The sequence below is a fragment of the Zootoca vivipara genome, chromosome Z (genome assembly GCF_963506605.1).
Source record: "Zootoca vivipara chromosome Z, rZooViv1.1, whole genome shotgun sequence".
Classification (NCBI taxonomy): Eukaryota; Metazoa; Chordata; class Lepidosauria; order Squamata; family Lacertidae; genus Zootoca; species Zootoca vivipara.
The window spans coordinates 4,055,172-4,077,321 of record NC_083294.1 but is presented as its reverse complement, the minus strand read 5'-3'; the positions used below and the strand labels follow the sequence as shown (position 1 = coordinate 4,077,321).

The window sequence follows — 22,150 nt, the reverse complement described above, 5'->3', positions numbered from 1 at the left end:
GCTGATCGGTGCGAGTAATCTCGCACCTTTAGCTTGAAGTCAAAGGAAGGAATGTAGCAGGGCCTCAATTAAGGTAATAATGTAATTCCCTATAAATCCTGGAATATGCTTTTATTAGTGAATTATGGTAACCTGTTGCTTTAAAGAAACTGATGATTCAGCAAGAAGCTGTCCCTACTGGGATAGGTCAGCTAATACGTAAATCACAAAGAAGCAATTCATAAACTAGAACATAAATTGTTACATCCACACGTAACACAGGTTCCCATACATGCAAACTAACAATATGTAACAGATCACAGTAAGAATCAAAGTTTAGTTAGCAATGCTTATTGCACATGCGTATTAGATTAGGTCCTTGATCACTGCAGATGGTGACAGCAGTGACGAAATTAAAAGACGCCTGCTTCTTGGGAGAAAAGCAATGACAAGCCTAGACAGCATCTTAAAAAGCAGAGACATCACCTTGCCGACAAAGGTCCGTATAGTTAAAGCTATGGTTTTCCCAGTAGTGATGTATGGAAGTGAGAGCTGGACCATAAAGAAGGCTGATCGCCGAAGAATTGATGCTTTTGAATTATGGTGCTGGAGGAGACTCTTGAGAGTCCCATGGACTGCAAGAAGATCAAACCTATCCATTCTTAAGGAAATCAGCCCTGAGTGCTCCCTGGAAGGACAGATCGTGAAGCTGAGGCTCCAATACTTTGGCCACCTCATGAGAAGAGAAGAATCCTTGGAAAAGACCCTGATGTTGGGAAAGATTGAGGGCACTAGGAGAAGGGGACGACAGAGGACGAGATGGTTGGACAGTGTTCTCGAAGCTACGAACATGAGTTTGACCAAACTGCGGGAGGCAGTGCAAGACAGGAGTGCCTGGCGTGCTATGGTCCATGGGGTCACGAAGAGTCGGACACAACTAAACAACCAATTAGATTAGGTAATGAAATATGAAATGAGATGATGAATATTAAATATGAAATAATGTGATTATTTATGTGATTGGTTAAATTGAAATCCTTTGTCTTAAATGTTATAAATACCGCCTGACCTTTGGGCGGGGTTGCAGTATTCCGAAAAAATTCGACTGTAACCTTATTGCTTTGCAATAAACATAATGGACTCCTAACTCCTCTTGTCTCAGAGTTTTATTGGCTAACTCAGAAGATAAGTCATTTTTGGCTTACAACAAAATCATTACATAAATAAAATAGGCCTGCTTGTGATACAGTAGTTGCCCATTTAAAGCCACATATTCAGTGATTTTCGGTCAGTTTATAATCATAGTATATAAATTCAATAAGTTATTAATTGAATTTATATACTATTTGAATTTATATACTATTTATATATTATAGTCATTTATTGAATTCATATACTATTTGAATTTATATATTATTTTTATTTATTGAATTTATATACTGTAGGAATCTATATACTATTTGAATTTTTATATTATTATTGCTGTTTTTATTTTTTGAATGTATATACTATTTGAATATATTATTATTATTATTATTATTATTATTATTATTATTATTATTGCGGTTCGCAAAAGAAAAATCAAAATATAAAACCACAAAACATACCATCAGAGTTAAAAACCCAATAACCCCCCCTACTGGCATCATCATCATCATTATTAAGACTCATTTTAATTGCCCAAATTATTGCCCAAATTAATATGTATATTTATTTCAAAATCTACCAGTTTTAGGATTTTAAAGATTGGCGGAAAGAAATAACATAATTTATTTAAATGGGAAAAGAGCAAGAATGATTGATTCAAAAGAAAGAGGGGGATTCGGCCTACCAAATTTAGAAATTTACCATGATGCGGTAGGGCTGGTTTGGATAAAGGATTGGATGGACTTTAAAAATAATTTGCTATTGGATTCGGAAGGAGCTGGATTGGGCTTTGGTTGGCATCTCTACATGTTAAAGGATAAAATGGAAAATCATAACGTATTTATGAATAATATAATAAGGAAATCGTTATATTAAATTTGGAAAAAGTATCATAAAACACTGGAACCTAAAACGCCGTGGTGGGTGTCGCCATTTGAAATAATATCGGTAAAAAAAGTCAATATGGGTATAAGATGGCCAATATATAAAGAATTATTAGAAGATATAGGGGGGGGATTGGAAATTAAAAGAATATGAGATCAAAAATTTATGTAATGTATGGCTACAATATTTTCAAATCAGGCAACGATTTCAATTAAATAAAAAGGTGGGATTTGAGAAGGAAATGTCCAAATTTGGGAATAGTCTGTTAGAAGGGAAGGGAAAATATATCAAAAATTTATACGAATTGATATTAGAGTGGGAAACCAAAGATGAAATGATGAAAGATACAATGATTAAGTGGGCTAAAGACTTTGGGAGGGATATTACAATTGATAGATGGGAAAATTTGTAGAGGCGGGATTTGAAATATGTATCAAATTTTGATTTAAAAGAAATTTTTTAAAAAATTCAATATAGATGGTATATGACACCCACAAAAGTAGCTAAAATGTATAAAGGAGTAAGTCATACATGCTGGAGATGCCAAGAAGAACTGGGAACACAAATGTAGATCTGGTGGCAATGTAAAAAAATTAAAAAGTTCTGGGATGATATATATAATGAACTGAAAAAAATCTTTAAATACCCTTTCAAAAAGGACGCGGAAATGTTTTTATTGGGACTATTAAGCAATGAAATAAAGGCAAAGGATAGATGTTTAGTCATGCATGCGACAGCGGCCGGCAGATTACTTGTCGCAACAAATTGGAGAAGTTAAAGAATACCAAAAAAGGAGGAATGGGTGGAAAAGATAGTAACATACCAAAATCTATCAATTAGAGCGGGCAGGGTAAAAGGCATAAAGGAGGCAAGTTTAGAAAAAAGTTGGAGCCTGCTTAAACAATATCAAAAAAGACAGATATATAAAAGATATATAAAAGACACGAAAATAAAAGACATTAAAGGAAGATAGGGAAAAGGTGTGTGTATATAAAGAACAATTGCAGACCAGAGTATAAGGTGACTGGAAGTCAATTTCCTTTTTTTTAGAGGGGTGGGGGGGAATAGAGGGCCTAAGACCCTAAATTTTCTCTTATGTTTGTTTTAACTTGTTATAAATTCAAGGATTGGGATTTTCTTTCTTTTTTTGTTGTTTAGTGTTGTCAAGTATGTAATTTTGTATGAATGATTTATAATTTTCTTTCATATATGATTTAAATATGATTTGAGTATGATTTCACCCTGATTTATTATGATTTGATTTAGTTTGATATTATATTATGAATGTATGTTTTGTTTTTGTGTTTTGTTTTGTTTTTGTATGTGCTTTTAAATGAAATAAAGTTTATTTTAAATTAAAAAAAAATTATTAAGACACGGGACAAACATAAGAGATAAAAGTGGAGCTTTATTCGGAGCCCCAGGCCGTTCCCCAAGCGGTGCCCTCCAGGCCCTGTCGAAAAATACGTCCATCTCCATAGGCGCCCTCTCATTCCACTTCCTCGTAAATGTGATTTTCCCGCCTGTGAAATGGGTGCAAGTGGAACGACAGTTGTCAATCATTCCGGGATTCAGTGGGGTGGGGCTAAATGACCCTGAGTCCCCTTCCCTGTTAATCATTCCGGGATTTATTTCCAAAACTGTGGATTCGAGGAGGGCGACTGACTCACCCGGAAACTGGTGTCTCGGCAATCGGGGAAGCTTGGCCTCTGGGAAAGAAACAAAAGAAGGAGGGAGGGATGGAGGGAACGAAGGAAGGTGGGAGGGAGGGAAGGAAGGAAGAAGAAAGTAGGGAAGGGGAGGGAAAGAGGGAGTGAGGGGAAGAAGGAAGGAAGTAGAGAGAGGGAGGGGAGGAAGGGAGGGAGGGAAGGAAGGGAGGAGAGGGTAAGAAAGGAGGGAGGGAGGTATGGAGAAGGAAGGAAAGAGGGAGGGAGGGAGGGAGGAGAGGGTAAGAAAGGAGGGAGGGAAAGAAGGGGGAGGGAGGGAGGGAGGAAGAGAGGGAGAAGGGAGGGAGGGAAGGGGGAAGGAGGGAAAGAAGGAAGGGAAAAATCAGGAAAAAAGGAAAGAAGGGAAGGGGGGAAGAAGAAGAGAAGAATAGAAGCAAGGAAGAAAGAAAAGGAAGGAAACAAGGAGGAAGGAAAGGAGAAAGGGAGGGAGGGAGGGAAGGAGAAGGAAGGAAAGAGGGAGGGAGGGAAGGAAGGAAGGAAGGAAGGGAGGAGAGGGTAAGAAAGGAGGGAGGGAGGTATGGAGAAGGAAGGAAAGAGGGAGGGAGGGAGGGAGGAGAGGGTAAGAAAGGAGGGAGGGAAAGAAGGGGGAGGGAAGGAAGTGGAGGGAGGGAGGGAGGAAGAGAGGGAGGGAAGGTGGAAGAAAGAAGGGGGAAGGAGGGAAAGAAGGAAGGAAAGGGAAAAAACAGGAAAAAGTAAAGGGAAGGGGGGAAGAAGAAGGGAAGAATAGAAGCAGGAAGAAAGAAAAGGAAGGAAACAAGGAGGAAGGAAAGGAGAAAGGGAGGGAGGGAGGGAGGCAAGGAAGGAGGGAGGGAGGGAGGGAGGGAGGGAGGGAGGGAGGGAGGGAGGGAGGGAGGGAGGGAGGGAAAGAAGAAAAAAAACATCACAGGCCCATCAGTCGAGATTCACAGGACGGCCGAGCCATCGCACCCGAAAGGGACCCCGGGGTCATCTGGCCCAACCCCCAGCTGGGCCCAAAAGCCATGCTGCCCAACCCCCTTCTTATCCACCTTCGGGGGGGAGAGTTCCCCTGACCCCGGAAAACCTTCCCCTTCTACACCCCCCCCCAGCGATTTTCTCCGCCCACGTACGATCGCTCCGGCTTTGTCCCCTCTGGGGTGCCGTAGATTTCGCCCTCGGCGCCGGGGCGGATCTTTCCGGCCCCAGAATACGTCTTCTCCGGAGCAGGGCTGGAAGGAGGAAGTGTGAAATATATGACTATATATTTCTATATCTATATACCAGTCTCATTAATCGGCTGATATTGATAATTGATACCCAGAGATAGGGACAGGGGAACGACAGATCTAAAATTCAGATATCTATATAAATATATTCAGATATCTATCTATCTATCTATCTATCTATCTATCTATCTATCTATCTATCTATCTATCTATCTATCTATCTACATAGAGATACACTGTATGTGTGTGTGTGTGTGTGTATATATATATATGCCCTTTGCAGAGCCAATATAGAATGGAAGAGAACCGGGGGGGGGGGGGGGGAGACCGCACCTGGAAAAACCCGGCGCCGGATTGACGGTGATGTATTCGCTCTCCGGAACAGCCCTGGAAACAGGGAAGGGTTCCCTGGGTCATCTATCCTGACCCGCCAAACCCTGGCTTGATTGACAGGGAAGGCGGGTCCTCCACCCCCCACCCCCACTACTAACTTGCTCCTCGGTGACTGAGACCCGGCGGCTTGGTAGACGCCCATCTTCTGGTAAGTCGGCACCTGGTGGACTCTGGGAAATGGAGGAGGAGCTGGGTGAGGGGGGCGTCCGGGGGGGAGCCCAGGCGTTGGGGGATGGGGTGGGGGTGAGGGGACGCAGACTTACCTGGGACCCGGGTTCAACTCGTCCGGGCTCAGGTAGGCCCCGTCCGGGGTACGCCTGGAAGGAGGGGGGACAGGGTGCTACATTTCCCAGGACAGGGCAACCATGTTCCTCTGGTCCCACCTCCTGAATCCCAGAATGATTGACAGGTACGGGGCAACCATGGCCCCCTGGCCCCGCCCCCTGAATCCCAGAATGATTGACAGGGGCAGGACAACCATGGTCCTCTGGTCCTGACCCCTGGATCCCAGAATGATTGACAGGTACGGTACAACCATGGTCCTCAAGCTGAATCCCAGAATGATTAATAGGTATGGGACGATGGTCATCTGGTCCCACCCCCTGAAACCCAGAATGATGGACAGGGACGGGGGAGGGGCAGCTACTCACGGGGTGGCCGCCACCAGCCGCTCATACCCCGGCGTGGCCCTCGACGCTAAGTAGACGCGCTCCGGGCGGGGCGGGCTGCAATCACACCGGGAGAGGAGCTCAGTTGGGCACCCGCCCCGACCTTTGACCCTCACCCGCCCCGCCCCCGGAGGGCCGGACTCACGGCAGTGGAGGGAGGGGTCTTTTGGCTATGCTGGCGCCGTTGGCGTCCTTCCCCGATTTCCTGGAAGGCAGACGGAGGGTTAAAATCATAGAGATGTCACAGGCAGGAAGTGGGCTCTCCACTTCCTCTCTCTCTCCCCCCCCCCAATTATTATTTGCAATCTACCTTTCTGGGTATTTTTTTTAAAATTTTTAGAATGACTTGTCATCTACCTTTCTAGATTATTATTATTATTATTATTATTATTACTATTATTACACCTTGTAATCTACCTGTCTGGATATCTATATTATCATTATGATTATGATTGTAATGTACCTATCCAGATATCAGTATTAGTATTATTAGAATTTGTAATCTACCTATCTGGATATCTATATTATTATTATTATTGCTACTACTACTACTACTACTACTACAACTTGTGATCTACCTATCTGTATATCTATATTATTATTATTCCAACTTGTAATCCACCTATCTGCTATCTATAATTATTATTATTATTATTATTATTATTATTATTATTATTATCATCATCATTATCATTATCATCATCATCACCACTATCACTACTACTACAACAACTTGCAACCCACCTACAGTTATACCTCAGTTTAAGTACACAATTGGTTCCGGAAGTCTGTACTTAACCTGAAGCGAACTTTCCCATTGAAAGTAATGGAAAGTGGATTAATCTGTTCAAGACACGTCCACAGAGTATCTGCATATGTATATCTATATATTATTATTATTACGACAACTTGCAACCCCCTATCTGCATATCTATAGTATTTTTATTATTATTGGTATTTTTACTACTACGACAACTTGCAACCCACCTACCTGCATATCTATATATCTATGTCATTATTATTATTATTATTATTATTATTATTATTATTATTATTATACAACTTGCCATCCCCCTATCTGCCTATCCAGATTATTGTTCCTTTTATTTCAATTTCCCCATCGTCCTGTGGAACTCACCGCTGGCGGTCCACCATGCGCAGCAGGCAGATGGCCACCACTAGCAAGACGGAGGTCGAGAAGAAGCCCAGGAAGGCCAAGACGGACACAATGGCCACCATTGTCCCCTTGGCCAGTGTCTCGGGGCAATCGCACTCCTCCGGCGGCGCCACTGCGGGGAAACCGGGCGCCACGCTAAGGTTCCCGCACCGCTTCCCCTCCCCGCCGGCCCCAATTTGAACCCAAGAGAGCCGGTTCAAGCTGGGGACTCGAACCCGCGCCCTTTCCCAAGGATCCCCATCAAATTTCTGCGATGGCCTGCATTTCGCACCTGGTCCCCGGCCCAAATTTGAACCCAAGATCAAGCTGGAGACTCGAACATGGGCCCATCCCAAGGACTGCCCTCGAATTTCGGCGGAGGGCTGCTTTTCACACCCGGTTCCCAGCTCAAATTTGAACTCAAGATCAAGCTGGAGACTCGAACCCATGCCCACCCCAAGGATTACTATCCAATGGATACGGCAGGGCTGTGTTTCGAACCCGATCCCCAGCCCAAATTTGAACCCAAGATCAAGCTGGAGACTCGAACCCGCGTTCCTCTCAAGGATCGCCATCCAATTGATATGGCAGGCTCGCCTTTCGCACCCGGTCCCTGGCCCCAAATTGAACCCAAGAGGGCCAGCAAAAGCTCAAACCCACACCCTGCTTCTCACACCCGGTCCCAAGGATATCCCTCAAATTTTTACGACGGCCTGCTTTTCGTACCCAGTCTCCGGCCCCAATTTGAACCCAAGGCGGCCCAGATCTGAACCCAAAAGGGTCAGCTCAAGCTGGAGACTCGAACCGGCGCCCTTCTTAAGGATCCCCATCGAATTTCTGCAGAGGGCTGTGTTTCGCATCCGGTCCCCTGGTCCAAATTTGAACCCAAGGTGGCCCCTATCTGACACTCGAACCCGCGCCCTTCCCAACGGATACGGCGGCCTGCCTTTCACACCCACTCCCTGGCAGCCTTACTTGCGACGGCAACCCGGCGGTGCTGGATGGGGACCTGCGGGGTGAGAAAAGAAGGGAACCGTAGAGCAGCCACCCGGCACCCAGCGCCTCTTTCCGGGGGGTGGGGTGGGGTGTGATACTCACCCGGTGGGGCGCATGTTCGAGGAACGCCAGCTCCCGCTTCCTCCTGCGTCCCCTCGGCGGGAAATCAATCAGTGCCTGGCGGGGGGAGAAAAAAAAGCTGCATTTGGGAGGTGGTCCCTGCAAGCCAGCAGCTCAGGGGAGAAATTTTTCCTTTTTATTTTTCCTTTTTTATTCTTTTCCTGCCTCCCTTTCTTTGCATTTTTTCCTTTTCTATCCTTTTCCTGTTGTCTTATTACTACTACTACTACTACTACACCTTGTAATTATTATTATTAGAACTTGAAGTCTTGTAATCTACCTATCTGGATATTTGTATTTATATTATTATTATTATTACTACTACTTCTACAACTTGTAATCCACATACCTGGATATCTATATTATTAGTAGTAGCAGTAGTAGTCGTAGTATTACAACTTATATTCAACCTATCTGCATTTCTAATTATTACTATTCCAACTTGTAATCCACCTAGCTGCATATCTATATTATTATTATTATTATTATTATTATTATTATTATTATTATTACAACTTGTAATCCACCTATCTGCATATCTAGATTATTACTATTATTATTATTTGGGGAAGGCTACCGAACACGCCTGGTGGGGAGAGAGAACTGCGTTCGGGGGGTGGTCCCTGCAAGCGGAAAACCAGCAGCTCAGGCTCTCGCACCCACCTCGGTTCCGCGCCAAGGTCCTCCTCCTCCTTCAGCGGGCTCTGGGTCCATCTCGTCGGGCTCCTCTGAGGCCGAGTAGGGGTCCAGCTCGGGTGGCGGGGACTGGGCTGCGGGCGTAAAAAAAGCAAGGGGGTGGTGAACGGGCGTCGCGGGTTTGAGTCCCCCCTCCCCCCCAAAATTTTGGTCTTACCCGGCGACACCAATAGGAAGAGCAGAGGCAGCAGAAGCAGCGGCAGCAACATGGCCGGGCGTCCCTCTCCTGGGGATCCGGAACACCGTGATGTCATAAGGCCTGGGCATGTCACAAGGTTCCCGGAAGCAGAGTTGTGTGTGTGTGTGTGTGCAGATAGATCTATCTATCTATCCTTTTCTCCCTTCCTTCCTGCATTCCTTCCTTAATTAATCTATCTATCTTTTTCTACCTTCCTTCCTTAATTCATCTATCTATCCATCTATCATATTTATATATAAATATCTATCTAATTTATTTATAAATACCGTAGTATTATACCTTTATTTCTTCTTTACCTGTCTCCCTTTCTTTGCATTTTTCCTTTTTTCTTCTTTCCCTGCATCTTTGCATTTCCTTCTTGACTTTTCCTTTCTTTTTATTATTCTTTATGCATTATTTTATTCTTTTATTTTATTACAAAGCCAAAAAGAAAAAATAGGAAGAAACAAATGTGTGGTTTTATATTTGTTTTTACTTTTTACTTTGCAATCAATAAATTCTCAAAGGAAAAGAGCAGGCGCTTGACTGCGAACAAATGCCATTATTGTGTGGCGCACCTTTGAGCGCCCGGCTCCCTCGGACGCCGGGGTCCCCGAACAGACAGCACCCGTGTCATCCCTCGCACCCATGTCCCTCACCCCCGTGGGGGAATTTGCACCCGGCACTTCAGTTCCCGGCCTTGGGGAGGCGGTAGACTCCGCCGCAAAAGACCAGCTGCTCGTCCTGGACCTTTTTCTGGAGGAAGATCTGGAGCTCGCGGAGGTCGATCTCGCTGACCATGGGGCCGGTCATGACAAAGATCTTGAGCATGCTGTGGATCCGCTCGAGGGGGAGGCTCTCCAAGTTGGTCAGCATGGCTTGGATGTAGGTCCAGAAGACCTAGGGGGGGAAGGGATCAATCGAATGATCAATCGGGAAAATCAGAGAAAATCCATCCTTCGATCAACAGGTCCATTCTAGCTGCGAAAGAGCTGGGGATTTGGTCGAGGGATGGCTTAAAAAATAATATATATATATATATTTTAAATCTCATCTTGGAGGGAGGTCCCAAGGACATGGGATCGATCGATCAGGAAAATAAGAGAAAATCCATCCCTGGATCGAAAAGGTTCGTCTACAGGTGAAACTCGGAAAATTAGAATATCGACAAAAACTGCATTGAATTTACAAATGCTTTCTTTTGGAAATTCCACAGGAATAAAACAAATAGTTACAATCATACAAAAATAAACAAAAATAAACATCACTATGACATTTCATTAATGACATTCCATTTATAATTGACCCGCCTAACGACAAATAATTACAATTACACCAAATAAACGCTTGACGTATCCTGCTTTGCATGTCATGCATCTATCTCATATATTGGTATCACCTTTTAAGTTGCATTACTGAAATAAATGCACTTTTAGACAATTCTAATTCCCCGAGTTTCACCTGTAGGTCTGTTCTAGCTACAAAAGAGCTGGGGATCTGATAGAGTGATGGCTTGAAAAAATAATCAAAGATCCCATCTTGGATGTAGGTCCATAAGACCTGGGGGGGAGGGATCGATCAATCAATCAATCAGGAAAAATCCATTCTTCGATCAAAAGGTCCGTTTTAGCTGCGAAAGAACTAAGGATCCGGTCGAGGGAGGGCTTGAAAAAAAATCAAAGATCCCATCCTGGTTGTAGGTCCAGAAGACCTGGGGAGGGATCCATTGATCGGGAAAATCAGAGAAAATCCATCCTTCGATTAGAAGGTCCGTTCTAGCTGCAAAAGAGCTAAGGATCCAGTCGAGGGACGGCTTTTTTTTGGGGGGGGGAATCAAATTTGAGGCAATTATAAATAAAAAAGATTATGAAAAAATAGATTGATCGAGAATCAATTGACGGATGGATGAACCCATCCGAACACAGAGGGAGGGAAGGCTGCCCATCAATCAACCAATTCACAAATCAAACTGTGTCCTAATTTGGCACTGTTACCCTGAGGCTATTATTATGAAAAAATAGATTTATCAAGAATCAATCAATAATCAATTGACGGATGGATAAAGCCATCAAAACACAGAGGAAGGGGAGGCTGCCAGTCAAATCAAATCCCCTTTTGGTGGAAGGAGCCCAGACAGCGAATCCAATCCAATCCCTCAATCAATCAATCAATCAATCAATCGTCAATACCTGCAGCTCTCCCTCTTTCTGGTCGGCCTGGGAGGCCATGGCCGAGTCGCCCTCCTCATCACTCTCGACCAGCACCACCTTGTCGGGCGCTTCCTTGGGCGCCTCCTCGACGACAGAGAAGGTACCCGGGGGGTCTTCGCGCAGCACCCCCTGCTGGAGCCACAGGGCCAGCTTGCGGCGCAGGGAGGCAGGCGGGACCTTGAGGGCGGAGCTTAGCTCCTCCAGGGTCCAGGTGCCTGGCAGGAAGGGGTGGGACAGGGGCAGAAAGAGGGGGGGGGAAGGATATGTCAATTGGGGGCAGGAAGAGGCGAGGCAGAGGAGCAGGAAGAGGCGAGGGGAAAGGATATGTTAATTGAACAGGGCAGGAAGAGGTGGGGGAAAAGAACTGTCAATTAAGCAGGGAGGGGGAGGAAGAGGTGGGGGAAAGGATGTGGCCATCGAGGAGGACAGGAAGAGGTGGAGGAAAGGATATGTCAATCAAGCAGAAAAGGGCGACCTTCGAGGAATAGGAAAAGGGGGGGAATAGGAAATGTCAATCAAGGCCAGGATCAGCCAGTCTGAGTCTGAAGCATGGGAAATCGATAAATATGTATAATCTGACTAAATGCTGAATTGATATTTGCAAAATTTGATATTTATTTTGGAAAAAAAGAATGGAAGGAAGAGGTGGTGGAAAGGATATGTCCATTGAGGAGGGCAGGAAGAGGCAGGGGACAGGGTGTGGCAAATCGAGGAGGGCAGGAAGAAGCGGGGGAAAGGATATGTCTATTGAAAAGGGCAGAAAGAGGCAGGGAAAATGATACGGCCATCAAGGAGGGCAGGAAGAGGCAGGGAAAGGATATATCAAACAAGCAGGAAAGAGGATTGCTCAAGGGGGAGGAAGAGGCGGGGAACAGGAAATGTCAATCAAGCCCAGGATCAAGAATGGAAGGAAGGGAAAAGGATGTGTCAACCAAGCAGGGCAGGAAGAAGCAAGGCACAGGGTATGAAAATCGAGCAGAGCTGGAAGAGACGGGGCGGTAGCAATCAAAGAGGGCAGGAAGCGGCGGGGAAAAGGAGATGTCAATCAAGCAGGGCAGGAAGAGGCGGGATGCGGAATATGTAAATCAAGCAGGGAAGGGAATCGATTGAGGGACAGGAAGAGGCGGGGCGCAGGATACGTCAATCAAGCAGGGACAGGCCCCACCCCCTCACTCACCCTTGCTCTGGAAGTGGAGGATGATGGCTGCTTGGGCCGGCGTGACGGACAGCGAGAGGGTCCTATCGGCCAGCTCCACCTCCAGGCAGACCGTGCCCAAGTGGTGCTTCCAGCTCAGCGTTCGCATGGCCTAAGGAGGGCAAATGTTACTCTCCAGGAATCAAGATGCCCGCCTGCCTCGAGACTCGAACCCGGAACCCGCCTGACCTTGAGCTTCTCGTACTTCCGGGCATAGGCATCCATGGCGGCGCAGATCTCGGCTGGCAGCTCCAGCTTCTCCTCCTTGAGGGGCGGCCAGAACTCGCTGGAGATGATGGTCGCCGCCAAGGGGAAGGGGGGACTCTGCCCTTCCGGAAGTTTCTGTTCCTCGTCCCGGATGTGGGCATTGATCCGGCGAGAGTCCGCCATGTCCTGGCGCGGAAAAAGAAGATTCGAAATTGAAAAATCAGCATGACTCTCCACTGCATGAAAGCTAGCAATGTCAGGAAATGTAGGAGGGTGGCTGGTAGAAATAAAGTAAGAGTTTGGTGAACTCCCCGCTGCATGAAAGGTAGCAAGGACGGGAAATTTAGGGGTGGGGTGGGAGAAATAAAATAAGAGTTTGGTGAACTCCCCGCTGTGTTAAAGGTAGCAATGTCGGGAAATTTAGGGGAGTGTGTGAGGGAAATAAAATAAGGGCTTGCGGCTTGATCTGTGGAACTCCCTGCTGCGTGAAAGGTAGTAAGGAAGGAAATTCAGAGAGGGAAAGTTTGGGGATTAATCGGTGGAACTCCCCGCTGCATGAGCGATGGGAAATTCAGAGCGGGGAAAAGGATGCAGTGCTTTGGGGCTGGATCTGTGGAACTCCCCGCTGCGTGAAAGTTAGTTCACCTTCAACATAACCTCACAGTACAGCATCTGGGTTTCGCCAAAGCGCAGCTTCAGCAGCTCGACGTTCCGAATCTCCCTGCGGAGAAGAGAGGCGAGTTCTCAGGCTCCGGCGGGACCCCAGGGGTCAGTCTGGACGACCGTAAGGAGAACCACGCTCACCTCTCAGCGCTGTAGTTCGACTGGTGCAGCAGCCGGTCGGCAAGCAGGGTCCGGTATTCGTTGATGAAGAGGTCTTTGCTGCCGTAGATGCTGACCAGGAGGGTGATGATGTCGGCCGAGCGGCGCTTGGCGTGGGGCTTTCCGGCTGCGGGGAGGCCGGCCCAGGAGAGGGTGAGTGACGGGTGCCACCCCCCACCCATGAGTCCTGGGAGAGATGGGTGCCCCCACCTATAGAATATGGGTGCCCGGCTGTGGGAGAGGGGTGCCCCCACCTGCGAGAAATACAGGTGAGGATTCTGGGAGATGTAGTTTGAAGCTTATACATTATGAGAGACAGGTGTCCACCTGTGGGAGACGGGTGCCCGCACCTGTGAGAGACAGGCCCGCTCCCACCTGTGGAAGATGGGTGCCTCCGCCTATGAGAGATGGGTGCCCCCACCCGTGATGGACGGCCAGGAAAGAGGGACTATGGTGAGACCCCAATTCCCCCCCGCCCAAAACCGACCTGGGTGGGCGTCGACCGGGTCGGGCACCCAATCTTCAGGCTCACCGCCGGCCTCCTCATCGCTCTCCTGCCCGTTGTCCAGGGTCACGGGGTCGGCCCTTGAGAGCTCGTGGGCCAGGTCACCGGAGCCCTCGCCCGTCAAGCCTGCCACGATCTGCCGCACGGTGTCCTCGCGGGTTCTGCGCCGGGGGAGCACCCAGTTTTAGTCGGGTGCTGCCATGCCTTCACCCACAGGGTGACCCCCGCCCCCCCACGAGGTGACACTCGCCACTCTCTTCTTCCTGAAATTCAGCCCCACCCCGGCAACCTTGGGTGCTCTGCAGGCCAGCATCCCTGGGTGCCCTACCTCCACGAGGTGACACGCGCAGCTTCCTTCTCCCAAGAATTCAGCCCCACCCGGCACCCTTGGGTACCCTCGGCACCCCAGCCAACACCCTGAGGTGCCCCCACCTTAAATACTTCCGGATCGGCTCCCCAGCCACTTGCAGGATAACCATTGAGGGATCCAGCTGCCGCAACGCCTTAATGGCACAGATGTAGAGGGTGATGATGTCCGAGGTGTTTACCCCTGGCGGGGAAATAAATCAAATAATATCTAATCAGCTTAATTAAACTAAGATTAATAAAATTTACTTAGTTTATTAAATATATAATATACTAGCTGGCCCTGCACGCGTTGCTGTGCGTTAGTCTGTGAAATGGAGGGTAATAGTCCCCCTTCAGAACCCCCTGAGCCTCAGAGTCCCCCTGAGTCAAGGCAAGATACTGTGGAGAGGGCAGGTTTCATCCCTGTCTCTCCCCCCACCCTGTTCTGACCCATTACGTATCCCTGCCCTCTATTCGGACACCCCACCCCCCCAGGCAGGCCCCTACCTCCACTTGGCAATGTTGGTTATTTGGTGGGGGATTTTTTTGGGGGGGGGGTAGTGGTGCTAAATTGTAAAGTAAAAACCCCTTGCCGCGCCCCCAAGTGCGTTGCTGTGGGTTCCCCCCCCCGGGCCTAGGGGTCTGATAATGGCCGACTTGGTGGTTTCAGTTGCTTGGTTGATGATGTCATTTGGTTTGTGGGTGTGGCTTAGATTTCACAGAAAGGGAGGGGGTGGAGGAGGGCATTACGCCACTTGAGGGCGCTGTTTGACTTGGTGGAAAACCAGGTCTATACCTGCCCAGGTGTGTGATTTGAGGGATTCCCGCTCGGGGAGTGGCCCGGACTGTTGTGTCAAAATTTCAGGACGATCGGTCAAGCAGTTACGGAGAAAAGTGGAAAATGCAGTTTCACGATTTTTACATTTTTATATATATAGATATTATAAATTATATATTGGTATAATATATACTAGGTGTACTGTATATTACTATGTATTATATGTATTATTTATTGATATATAATATTAATATAAGTTATACGTTCATATAATAAAATATACTATAAATTAACAAATATATAATGTATTTATAATATGTTTATATTAAAAATATTAACATATTTATTCGCTATTTCTCACATTTCTTCAGCATAAAAACCAATTAATAAAATATTAATTAATAAAAATTAATAAAATATCAATAAATTATTGAATTTTTTCTTTAAAAAAAGAAGACAGACCGGGATGGAGGAGCCGCATCTCCAGGGCGCTTTTCAGGGAGCTGAGGAGGTTCTGCCGCTGGTTGGTCCTCTCAAGGCAGAACTTGAGGTCCTTAATGGCCGGCTTCGAGTCGGGGAAATCTGAATGAAAAGAACTGATGAATGAATGAAGCAGATCTCGGCAGAAGCTTCCGGAGAGGGAGGGACTCGAACTCATAACCCACCTCGGATGATGCCAAATAGCTCCTCGATCCGCAGGGCGGTGTAGAGGCGGTAGAATAACATTTGGACGTGGCAACGCCAGCGGTGGAGGGTGGGGTCTGCCCCGGAATCCCCACTCCCCTGCAGGAAGACCCAGCTGAGCCAGCCAATCACGCTCTCGATCCACTGGAGGGAGGGAGAAGTGTGAGAGGGGGAACTAGTCGAGCCGGCCAATTACACGCTCGATCCACTGGAGGGAAGGAGGAAGAGGTGTGAAAGGAGCCCCGCCCACTGTCCCTGGAAGCCCCACCCCTTCCACCTCACCACGTGGAAGTCGGCCAGGAAGGAGCGCTCGAACAATCCCCGGCAGGTGGACTCCAGGCGCTCAGCGATCATACTGTGGAGGAGGGCGGTGACTACGGGCGTGGCCAGGCGCTCCAGGAGCTGGAGGCGGTGCCTGAGGGAGGGGGAGGGAGGGAAGGAAAGGGTAAGAAGAGAGGGTGGAGGAGAAAGGAGAGGGTAAGAAATAAGAGAGGGGGGAGGGGGGAGGGGAAGCAGAGGGGAAGAGGGGAAGCAGAGGGAGAGAGGAGAAGGGTAAGAAGAGAGGGAGGGGGAGAAAGGAGAGGGTAAGAAATAAGAGAGGGAGGGAGGAGGGGCAGGGAAGGAAGGAAGGAAGGAGGGAAGGGTAAGAAGAGAGGGAGGGAGGGAGGGAGGGAGGGAGAAAGAAAGAAAAAAGGGAGGCAGGAAAAGGAAGGAAGCAGAAAGGAGGGAAGGAGAGAAGGAAGGAAGGAAAAAAACAATGGCAGGAAAGAAGAAAGGAAGGAAAGGAAGCAAGGAAGAGAAATGAAGGGAGGGAGGGAAGGAAGGAAGCAGACAGGAAAAAGGAAGGAAGCAGAGAAACAGAGAAGGAAGGAAGGAAGGAAGGAAGGAAGGAAGGAAGGAAGGAAGGGAATTAGGGCGGGAAGAAGTAGGGTGTTTTATTTCACATCCATTGATTACGTTATTTATACTAATATTTTTAGTTTGATATTCCTTATTTGTAGCATTCTCATTCATTAATATTTTATACTGTTTACGTTTTACAGTATATGTATTTTCTATCTGTCTTTTTCATTTATTTTCCTATTAAAATCTACTCATCGCAAAACCACTCACAGGATGCCGTTCAGCTCCTCCAGGCGCGCTACGCTTCCCGCGTACTGGCACACTGCCTCTGCTTCCTCCCGCGTTAAGTTTCCCACCATGAAGATCCGGAAGCTGCGCCCATAGAGCTCGCCCAGTGCTTCCTGGAGCTTGGCGCCAGGCACCCGGAAAACTACGGCACGCAGGAGGGTGTCGAGCTTCCTGCGCAGGCGCCCGGTGGTGGCACCCTCGGATTCCCACTCCTCCAGCAGGGCGGCACTGTGGAGGTACGGTGCCAAGTGCTCCTCCAGCTTGCGGAAGGCGTCTGGGAGGGGAGAGGCGTGCTGCGGTTCACCGGGTGCTGCTGCTGCTGCGCAGCGCCAAAACTCGGGACCCACTCGGGATTGAAGGTCCTTCTGGAGGACCTCAAGGAACCACTCTTCCAGGGCGTCTTGCAGGCCGTGGCGCCGGAGGGCGTCCCAGGCCAGGCGCAGGTCGGAGTCGTCGCGCGGCGGCAGTGCCTGGAAAGGAAGGGGGAATTATAGTTCAGGGAAGGTTTGCCCCCTTTCCTTTTCAGCCTCCGAACCCCTTTCCCTTTCAGCCCCCGAAACCCCTTGGCCTCTGAGCCCCCGAACCTCTTTCCCCCTTCCACTTCCAGCCCCCTCCCTTCTATCCCCTCCCCCTTTCCCTTTCAGCCCCCAACCCCTTGGCCTCTGAGCCCCCGAACCTCTTTTCCCCTCCCCCTTCCAGCCCCCTCCCTTCTATCCCCTCCCCCTTTCCCTTTCAGCCCCCCAACCCCTTGGCCTCTAAGCCCCCGAACCTCTTTCCCACCTCCATCCCCAAGGCTTCCGGGGGTACCAGGCCGCGGCTCAGCGCGCTCCACGCCGCCGACAGCTCCATGCCTCGTCCGAACGGCGGCGGTGACCCGGAGGAAGACTAGTCCCCGCCTCCGCGCATGCGCGGAACGGCGGCGGCAACGGCGGTCGACAAGGCGACGCAGCGGCGGCGGCGGCGATGACGCAGCAAGGCGCGGCCCTGCAGAGCTACAACAACGAGCTGGTCAAATGTGAGGGATGCGCTACGGAAGAACGGGACTTTCGCCTCGCTACTCGAAGCCAAGGCGCCCACGGCAGGAATAGGCCGCGTCGCTAGGGCGGCGACGTCGCTGGCGACGCGCGGCGGCGCTGATTGGTTGGAGGCGTCATGACGTGATTCATGGGAGGCGGGCTAGGCTGCGGGCGGGAAGTCCGCGCGTTACTATTGGCCGCGAAGTTTGAGGGGTCGGAGGCGGAGTGACGCGTGGAAGGGGCGGGGCCTTCGCTTCGCTACTCGAGCCGAGGCACCTAAGAGAGGAGTAGGTCGCGTTGCTAGGGCGACGACGTCGGTGGCGGCGCGCTGTGGCGCTGATTGGCTGGAGGCGGAGTGCTGTGGCCAACTGGACTGGAGGGTGCTAGCTGAGTCCACGCGTTGCTAATTTGAGGGGTCGAAGGTGGTGAGATGCAGGGAAGGGGCGGGGCTAAGGCTGCGGGGGGGACGTCCACGCGTTGCTATTGCCGTGCGGCTTTAGGGGCTGCCGCCGCGTTGCTACTGGCCACCGGGTTCAGGGGGGATAGTAAATAATATGTATATGAGATCATGTTGTTGTTGTTTAGTCGTTTAGTCGTGTCCGACTCTTCGTGACCCCATGGACCAGAGCACGCCAGGCACTCCTGTCTTCCACTGCCTCCCGCAGTTTGGTCAAACTCATGTTGATAGCTGTCCAACCATCTCGTCCTCTGTCCAACCATCTCGTCCTCTGTCGTCCCCTTCTCCTAGTGCCCTCAATCTTTCCCAACATCAGGGTCTTTTCCAGGGAGATCATATAGAATAGTAATTGACGGATGAGATTAATAAAAATTAATATTATTGATTATTAACTATTATAATTATTAATATTAATTAATAATATTAAACAAATAAGAACTCCACTAATCAATAAGGGCCGGAAAGAGCTTGGCCGTGCGGATCGGAGAGGTTAGGTTTCAAAAAGATTAATAACTAATATTATATTATATTATATTAATAATCATATTAATTAATAATATCAAACAAATAATACTCAGCTAATTACTAAGGGCCGGAAAGAGCCCTTAGAAACCTGAATAAAATGCAGCCATTGAGAACTAGAATCTTGAATTAAATGTGAGCATTGAGGACTAGAATCTTGAATTACATCCCAATATTGAGGACTAGAATCTTGAGTTGAATCCCAGCATTGAGGACTAGAATCTTGAATTAAATCCCAGCATTGAGGACTGGCATCTTGATTTAAATGAGTATTGAGGACTAGAATCTTGAATTAAATCCAAGCACTGAGGACTAGAATCTTGAATTAAATCTCCTCCCTCCAGGTATTGAGGACCTGTCAATCAAGCGGGACGAGCTGAGCAAGCAGATCCGCCAAGAGGAGGAGGAGAAGGCGAAACTCCAGAACGACATCCGCGTCTTGACGGACAAGCTGTCGCGCGTCAATGAGAGCCTGGCCCGCAAGATGGCGTCGCGTAACGAGTTCGACCGGACCATCACTGAGACCGAGGCGGCTTATATGAAGGTGTGGTGATAAATCAGTGTTAAATGTGATTATTTGACACGGGGTGCCAGGGTCATCTAGACTGACTCCGAACATCCAGGGAGAAATCAATGTAAAAATCTGATGATTTGAAACTAGTCTGACCCCAGAAATCTAGCGAAAAATCCATGTTAAAAGAGGATTATTTGACATGGGGATCCTGGGTCATCTAGGCTGACCCTGGAAATCTAGTGAAAAATCTATGTTAAAAGGGGGATTATTTGACACGGGGTGCCAGGGTCATCTAGGCTGACCCCGGAAATCTAGAGAAAAATCCATGTTGAAAGAGGATTATTTGACACGGCGTTCCAGGGTCATCTAGGCTGAATGCGGAAATCTAGTGAAAAATCCATGTTAAAAGGGGATTATTTGAAATGGGTCTCCATGGTCATCTAGGCTGACCCCGAAAATCTAGCGAAAAATCCAAATAATAATAATAATAATAATAATAATAATAATTTATCATTTATACCCCGCCCATCTGGCTGGGTTTCCCCAGCCACTCTAGGCGGCTTCCAACAGAATAATAAAACACAGTGATCTATTAAACATTAAAAGCCTCCCTAAACAGGGATGCCTTCAGATGTCTTCTAAAAGTCTGGTAGTTGTTTTTCTCATTGACATCTGATGGGAGGGCATTCCACAGGACGGGCGCCACTACCGAGAAGGCCCTCTGTCTAGTTCCCTGCAACTTGGCTTCTCGCAATGAGGGAACCGCCAGAAGGCCCTCGGCGCTGGACCTCAGTGTCCGGGCAGAAAGATGGGGGTGGAGACGCTCCTTCAGGTATGCTGGACCGAGGCCGTTTAGGGCTTTCAAGGTCAACACCAACACTTTGAATTGTGCTCGGAAACGTACTGGGAGCCAATGTAGGTCTTTCAGGACCGGTGTTATGTGGTCTCGGCGGCCGCTCCCAGTCACCAGTCTAGCTGCCGCATTCTGGGTTAGTTGTAGTTTCCTTGTCACCTTCAAAGGTAGCCCCACGTAGAGTGCATTGCAGTAGTCCAAGCGAGTGTATAACAGTGCCCCCAGCTCCCAACCCCTCTAGACGGTCCAGAAGGATGTTATGGTCGATGGTGTCAAAAGCCGCTGAGAGATCCAGCAGGACTAGGAAACAGCTCTCACCTTTGTCCCTAGCCCGCTGGAGATCATCAACCAGTGCGACCAAGGCAGTTTCAGTCCCATGATGAGGCCTGAATCACGACTGGAAGGGATCCAAATGGTCCGCTTCTGCCAGGCGTGCCTGGAGTTGTTCAGCAACCACTCGCTCAATCACCTTGCCCAAGAATGGAAGATTTGAGACTGGGCAATAGTTGGCCATATTGGCCACATCTAAAGATGGTTTTTTTAAGAAGCGGTTTAATAACCGCCTCTTTCAGCGGATCTGGTAAGGCTCCCTCATGGAGAGAAGCATTCACCACCCCGCGAAGCCCATCGCCCAGCCCTTCCCAGCTAGCTTTTATAAGCCAGGATGGGCAAGGATAAAGGAGACAGGTGGTTAGTTTCACTCGTCCAAGCAGCCTGTCCACACCCACGGAGGTAACAGATTGGAATTGATCCCATAGAACATGACTAGACAGGACTCTAGCACTCCCTCGCCCCGGCCCTGTTCCCACGGTGGAGTCTACCTCTTCCTGAATCTGAGCAAATTTATCTGCAAAAAAACTTTGCAAAATCATTGCAGGAGATCATGTGGCCCGTACTGGGCCCCGATGGAGCAGGTGGTTCAGCTAAATTGCAAACCACTTGAAAGAGTCTCCTGCTGCTGTTTTCTGCAGATGCAATAGAGGCGGTGAAGAAAGTCTTCTTCGCCGTCGCTACCCGCCACTTGGTAGGCTCGACCATGAGCTCTAACCCGTGTCCGGTCAGCTTCAGAATGAGTTATCCGCCACCGGCGTTCTAGCCGTCTCAGCGATTGTTTCATTGCCCTCAGATCCGTGGAAAAACATGGGGCTGTCCGGGCTCAATGCATTAGGAGAGGGCGCTTTGGAGCCAAACAGTCAATAGCCCTGGTTAACTCCACATTCCAGCGGTCCACCAGGGAAGGCCATCAACGTGGGATAAAGCATCCCCTACCACTCTCTGGAAACCATTTGGATCCATTAAGTAGCAGGGGCGGAAAAGGTCCCACCTCCCTGCAGAGGGGAAGGGTCGCAGAGAAGTCCAGTTGTACCAGGTAGTGATCTGGCCATGGCACTTCGTTAGTTTCGCTTTTACTTAGTGTCAGATCACCAACATCCATAGAGGTAAACACCAGGTCCAAGGCAAGTCCTATGAGACCTATGAGTTGGGCCAGACTTATTCAGGGACAGCCCCATGGAGGCCACAAAGTCCCGAGCGGCCCCTTGTAAGGTCGTGTCGGCATGGATATTAAAATCCCCTAGGACAACCAAACTAGGTGTCTCCAGGAGAACATCCGCCATGACCTGATGCAGCTCAGACAGGGAATCCTTGGTGCAGCGAGGAGGTCGGTACACCAGAAGGAATCCTGTACTGCCCCTATTGCCCAACTTCCAGAACATGCACTCAGAGAACTGGGCCTTCCCAATAGGACGCCTGGTGCAAACTAATGACTTCCTAAAAACCA

The 22,150-nt window shown here is 48.5% G+C and overlaps 3 protein-coding genes across 4 annotated transcripts in view; 1 reads left to right on the top strand and 2 right to left on the bottom strand.

Moving 5' to 3' along the window:
* Window positions 1-3,317: 3,317 nt before the first annotated feature.
* Window positions 3,318-9,159, bottom strand: LOC118078511 (uncharacterized). The gene is made up of 11 exons (XM_060270556.1): window positions 9,108-9,159; window positions 8,918-9,024; window positions 8,237-8,311; window positions 7,121-7,294; window positions 6,128-6,187; window positions 5,578-5,631; window positions 5,413-5,484; window positions 5,255-5,308; window positions 4,826-4,924; window positions 3,681-3,719; window positions 3,318-3,533 (listed from the first exon to the last, which is right to left on the bottom strand). The coding sequence occupies exons 1-11, from the start codon at window positions 9,157-9,159 to the stop codon at window positions 3,366-3,368; spliced, it is 954 nt and encodes a 317-aa protein (XP_060126539.1). The 3' UTR covers window positions 3,318-3,365.
* ANAPC2 (anaphase promoting complex subunit 2) lies at window positions 7,442-18,102 on the bottom strand. 2 transcript variants are annotated; one of them, XM_060270615.1, is made up of 16 exons: window positions 17,789-18,102; window positions 16,991-17,478; window positions 16,160-16,292; window positions 15,859-16,021; window positions 15,656-15,775; window positions 14,500-14,617; window positions 14,050-14,228; window positions 13,545-13,689; window positions 13,386-13,461; window positions 12,723-12,926; window positions 12,516-12,645; window positions 11,318-11,553; window positions 9,108-10,028; window positions 8,918-9,024; window positions 8,237-8,311; window positions 7,442-8,147 (listed from the first exon to the last, which is right to left on the bottom strand). In XM_060270615.1, exons 1-13 carry the CDS (start codon window positions 17,855-17,857, stop codon window positions 9,816-9,818), a joined length of 2,274 nt encoding a protein of 757 aa, XP_060126598.1. In that variant the 5' UTR covers window positions 17,858-18,102; the 3' UTR covers window positions 7,442-8,147; window positions 8,237-8,311; window positions 8,918-9,024; window positions 9,108-9,815. The 2 variants fall into 2 exon arrangements, with proteins under 2 accessions (XP_060126598.1, XP_060126597.1); XM_060270614.1 differs by having other exon boundaries at window positions 7,442-8,311.
* The window catches only part of SSNA1 (SS nuclear autoantigen 1), a 5,348-nt gene continuing 1,151 nt past the window's right edge, over window positions 17,954-22,150 (top strand). Inside the window, exons 1-2 of the mRNA XM_060270616.1 lie at window positions 17,954-18,023; window positions 19,348-19,547. Of these exons, the coding sequence (XP_060126599.1) occupies window positions 17,972-18,023; window positions 19,348-19,547 (252 nt within the window). The 5' untranslated portion in view covers window positions 17,954-17,971. The remainder of the gene's footprint in view (window positions 18,024-19,347; window positions 19,548-22,150) is intronic.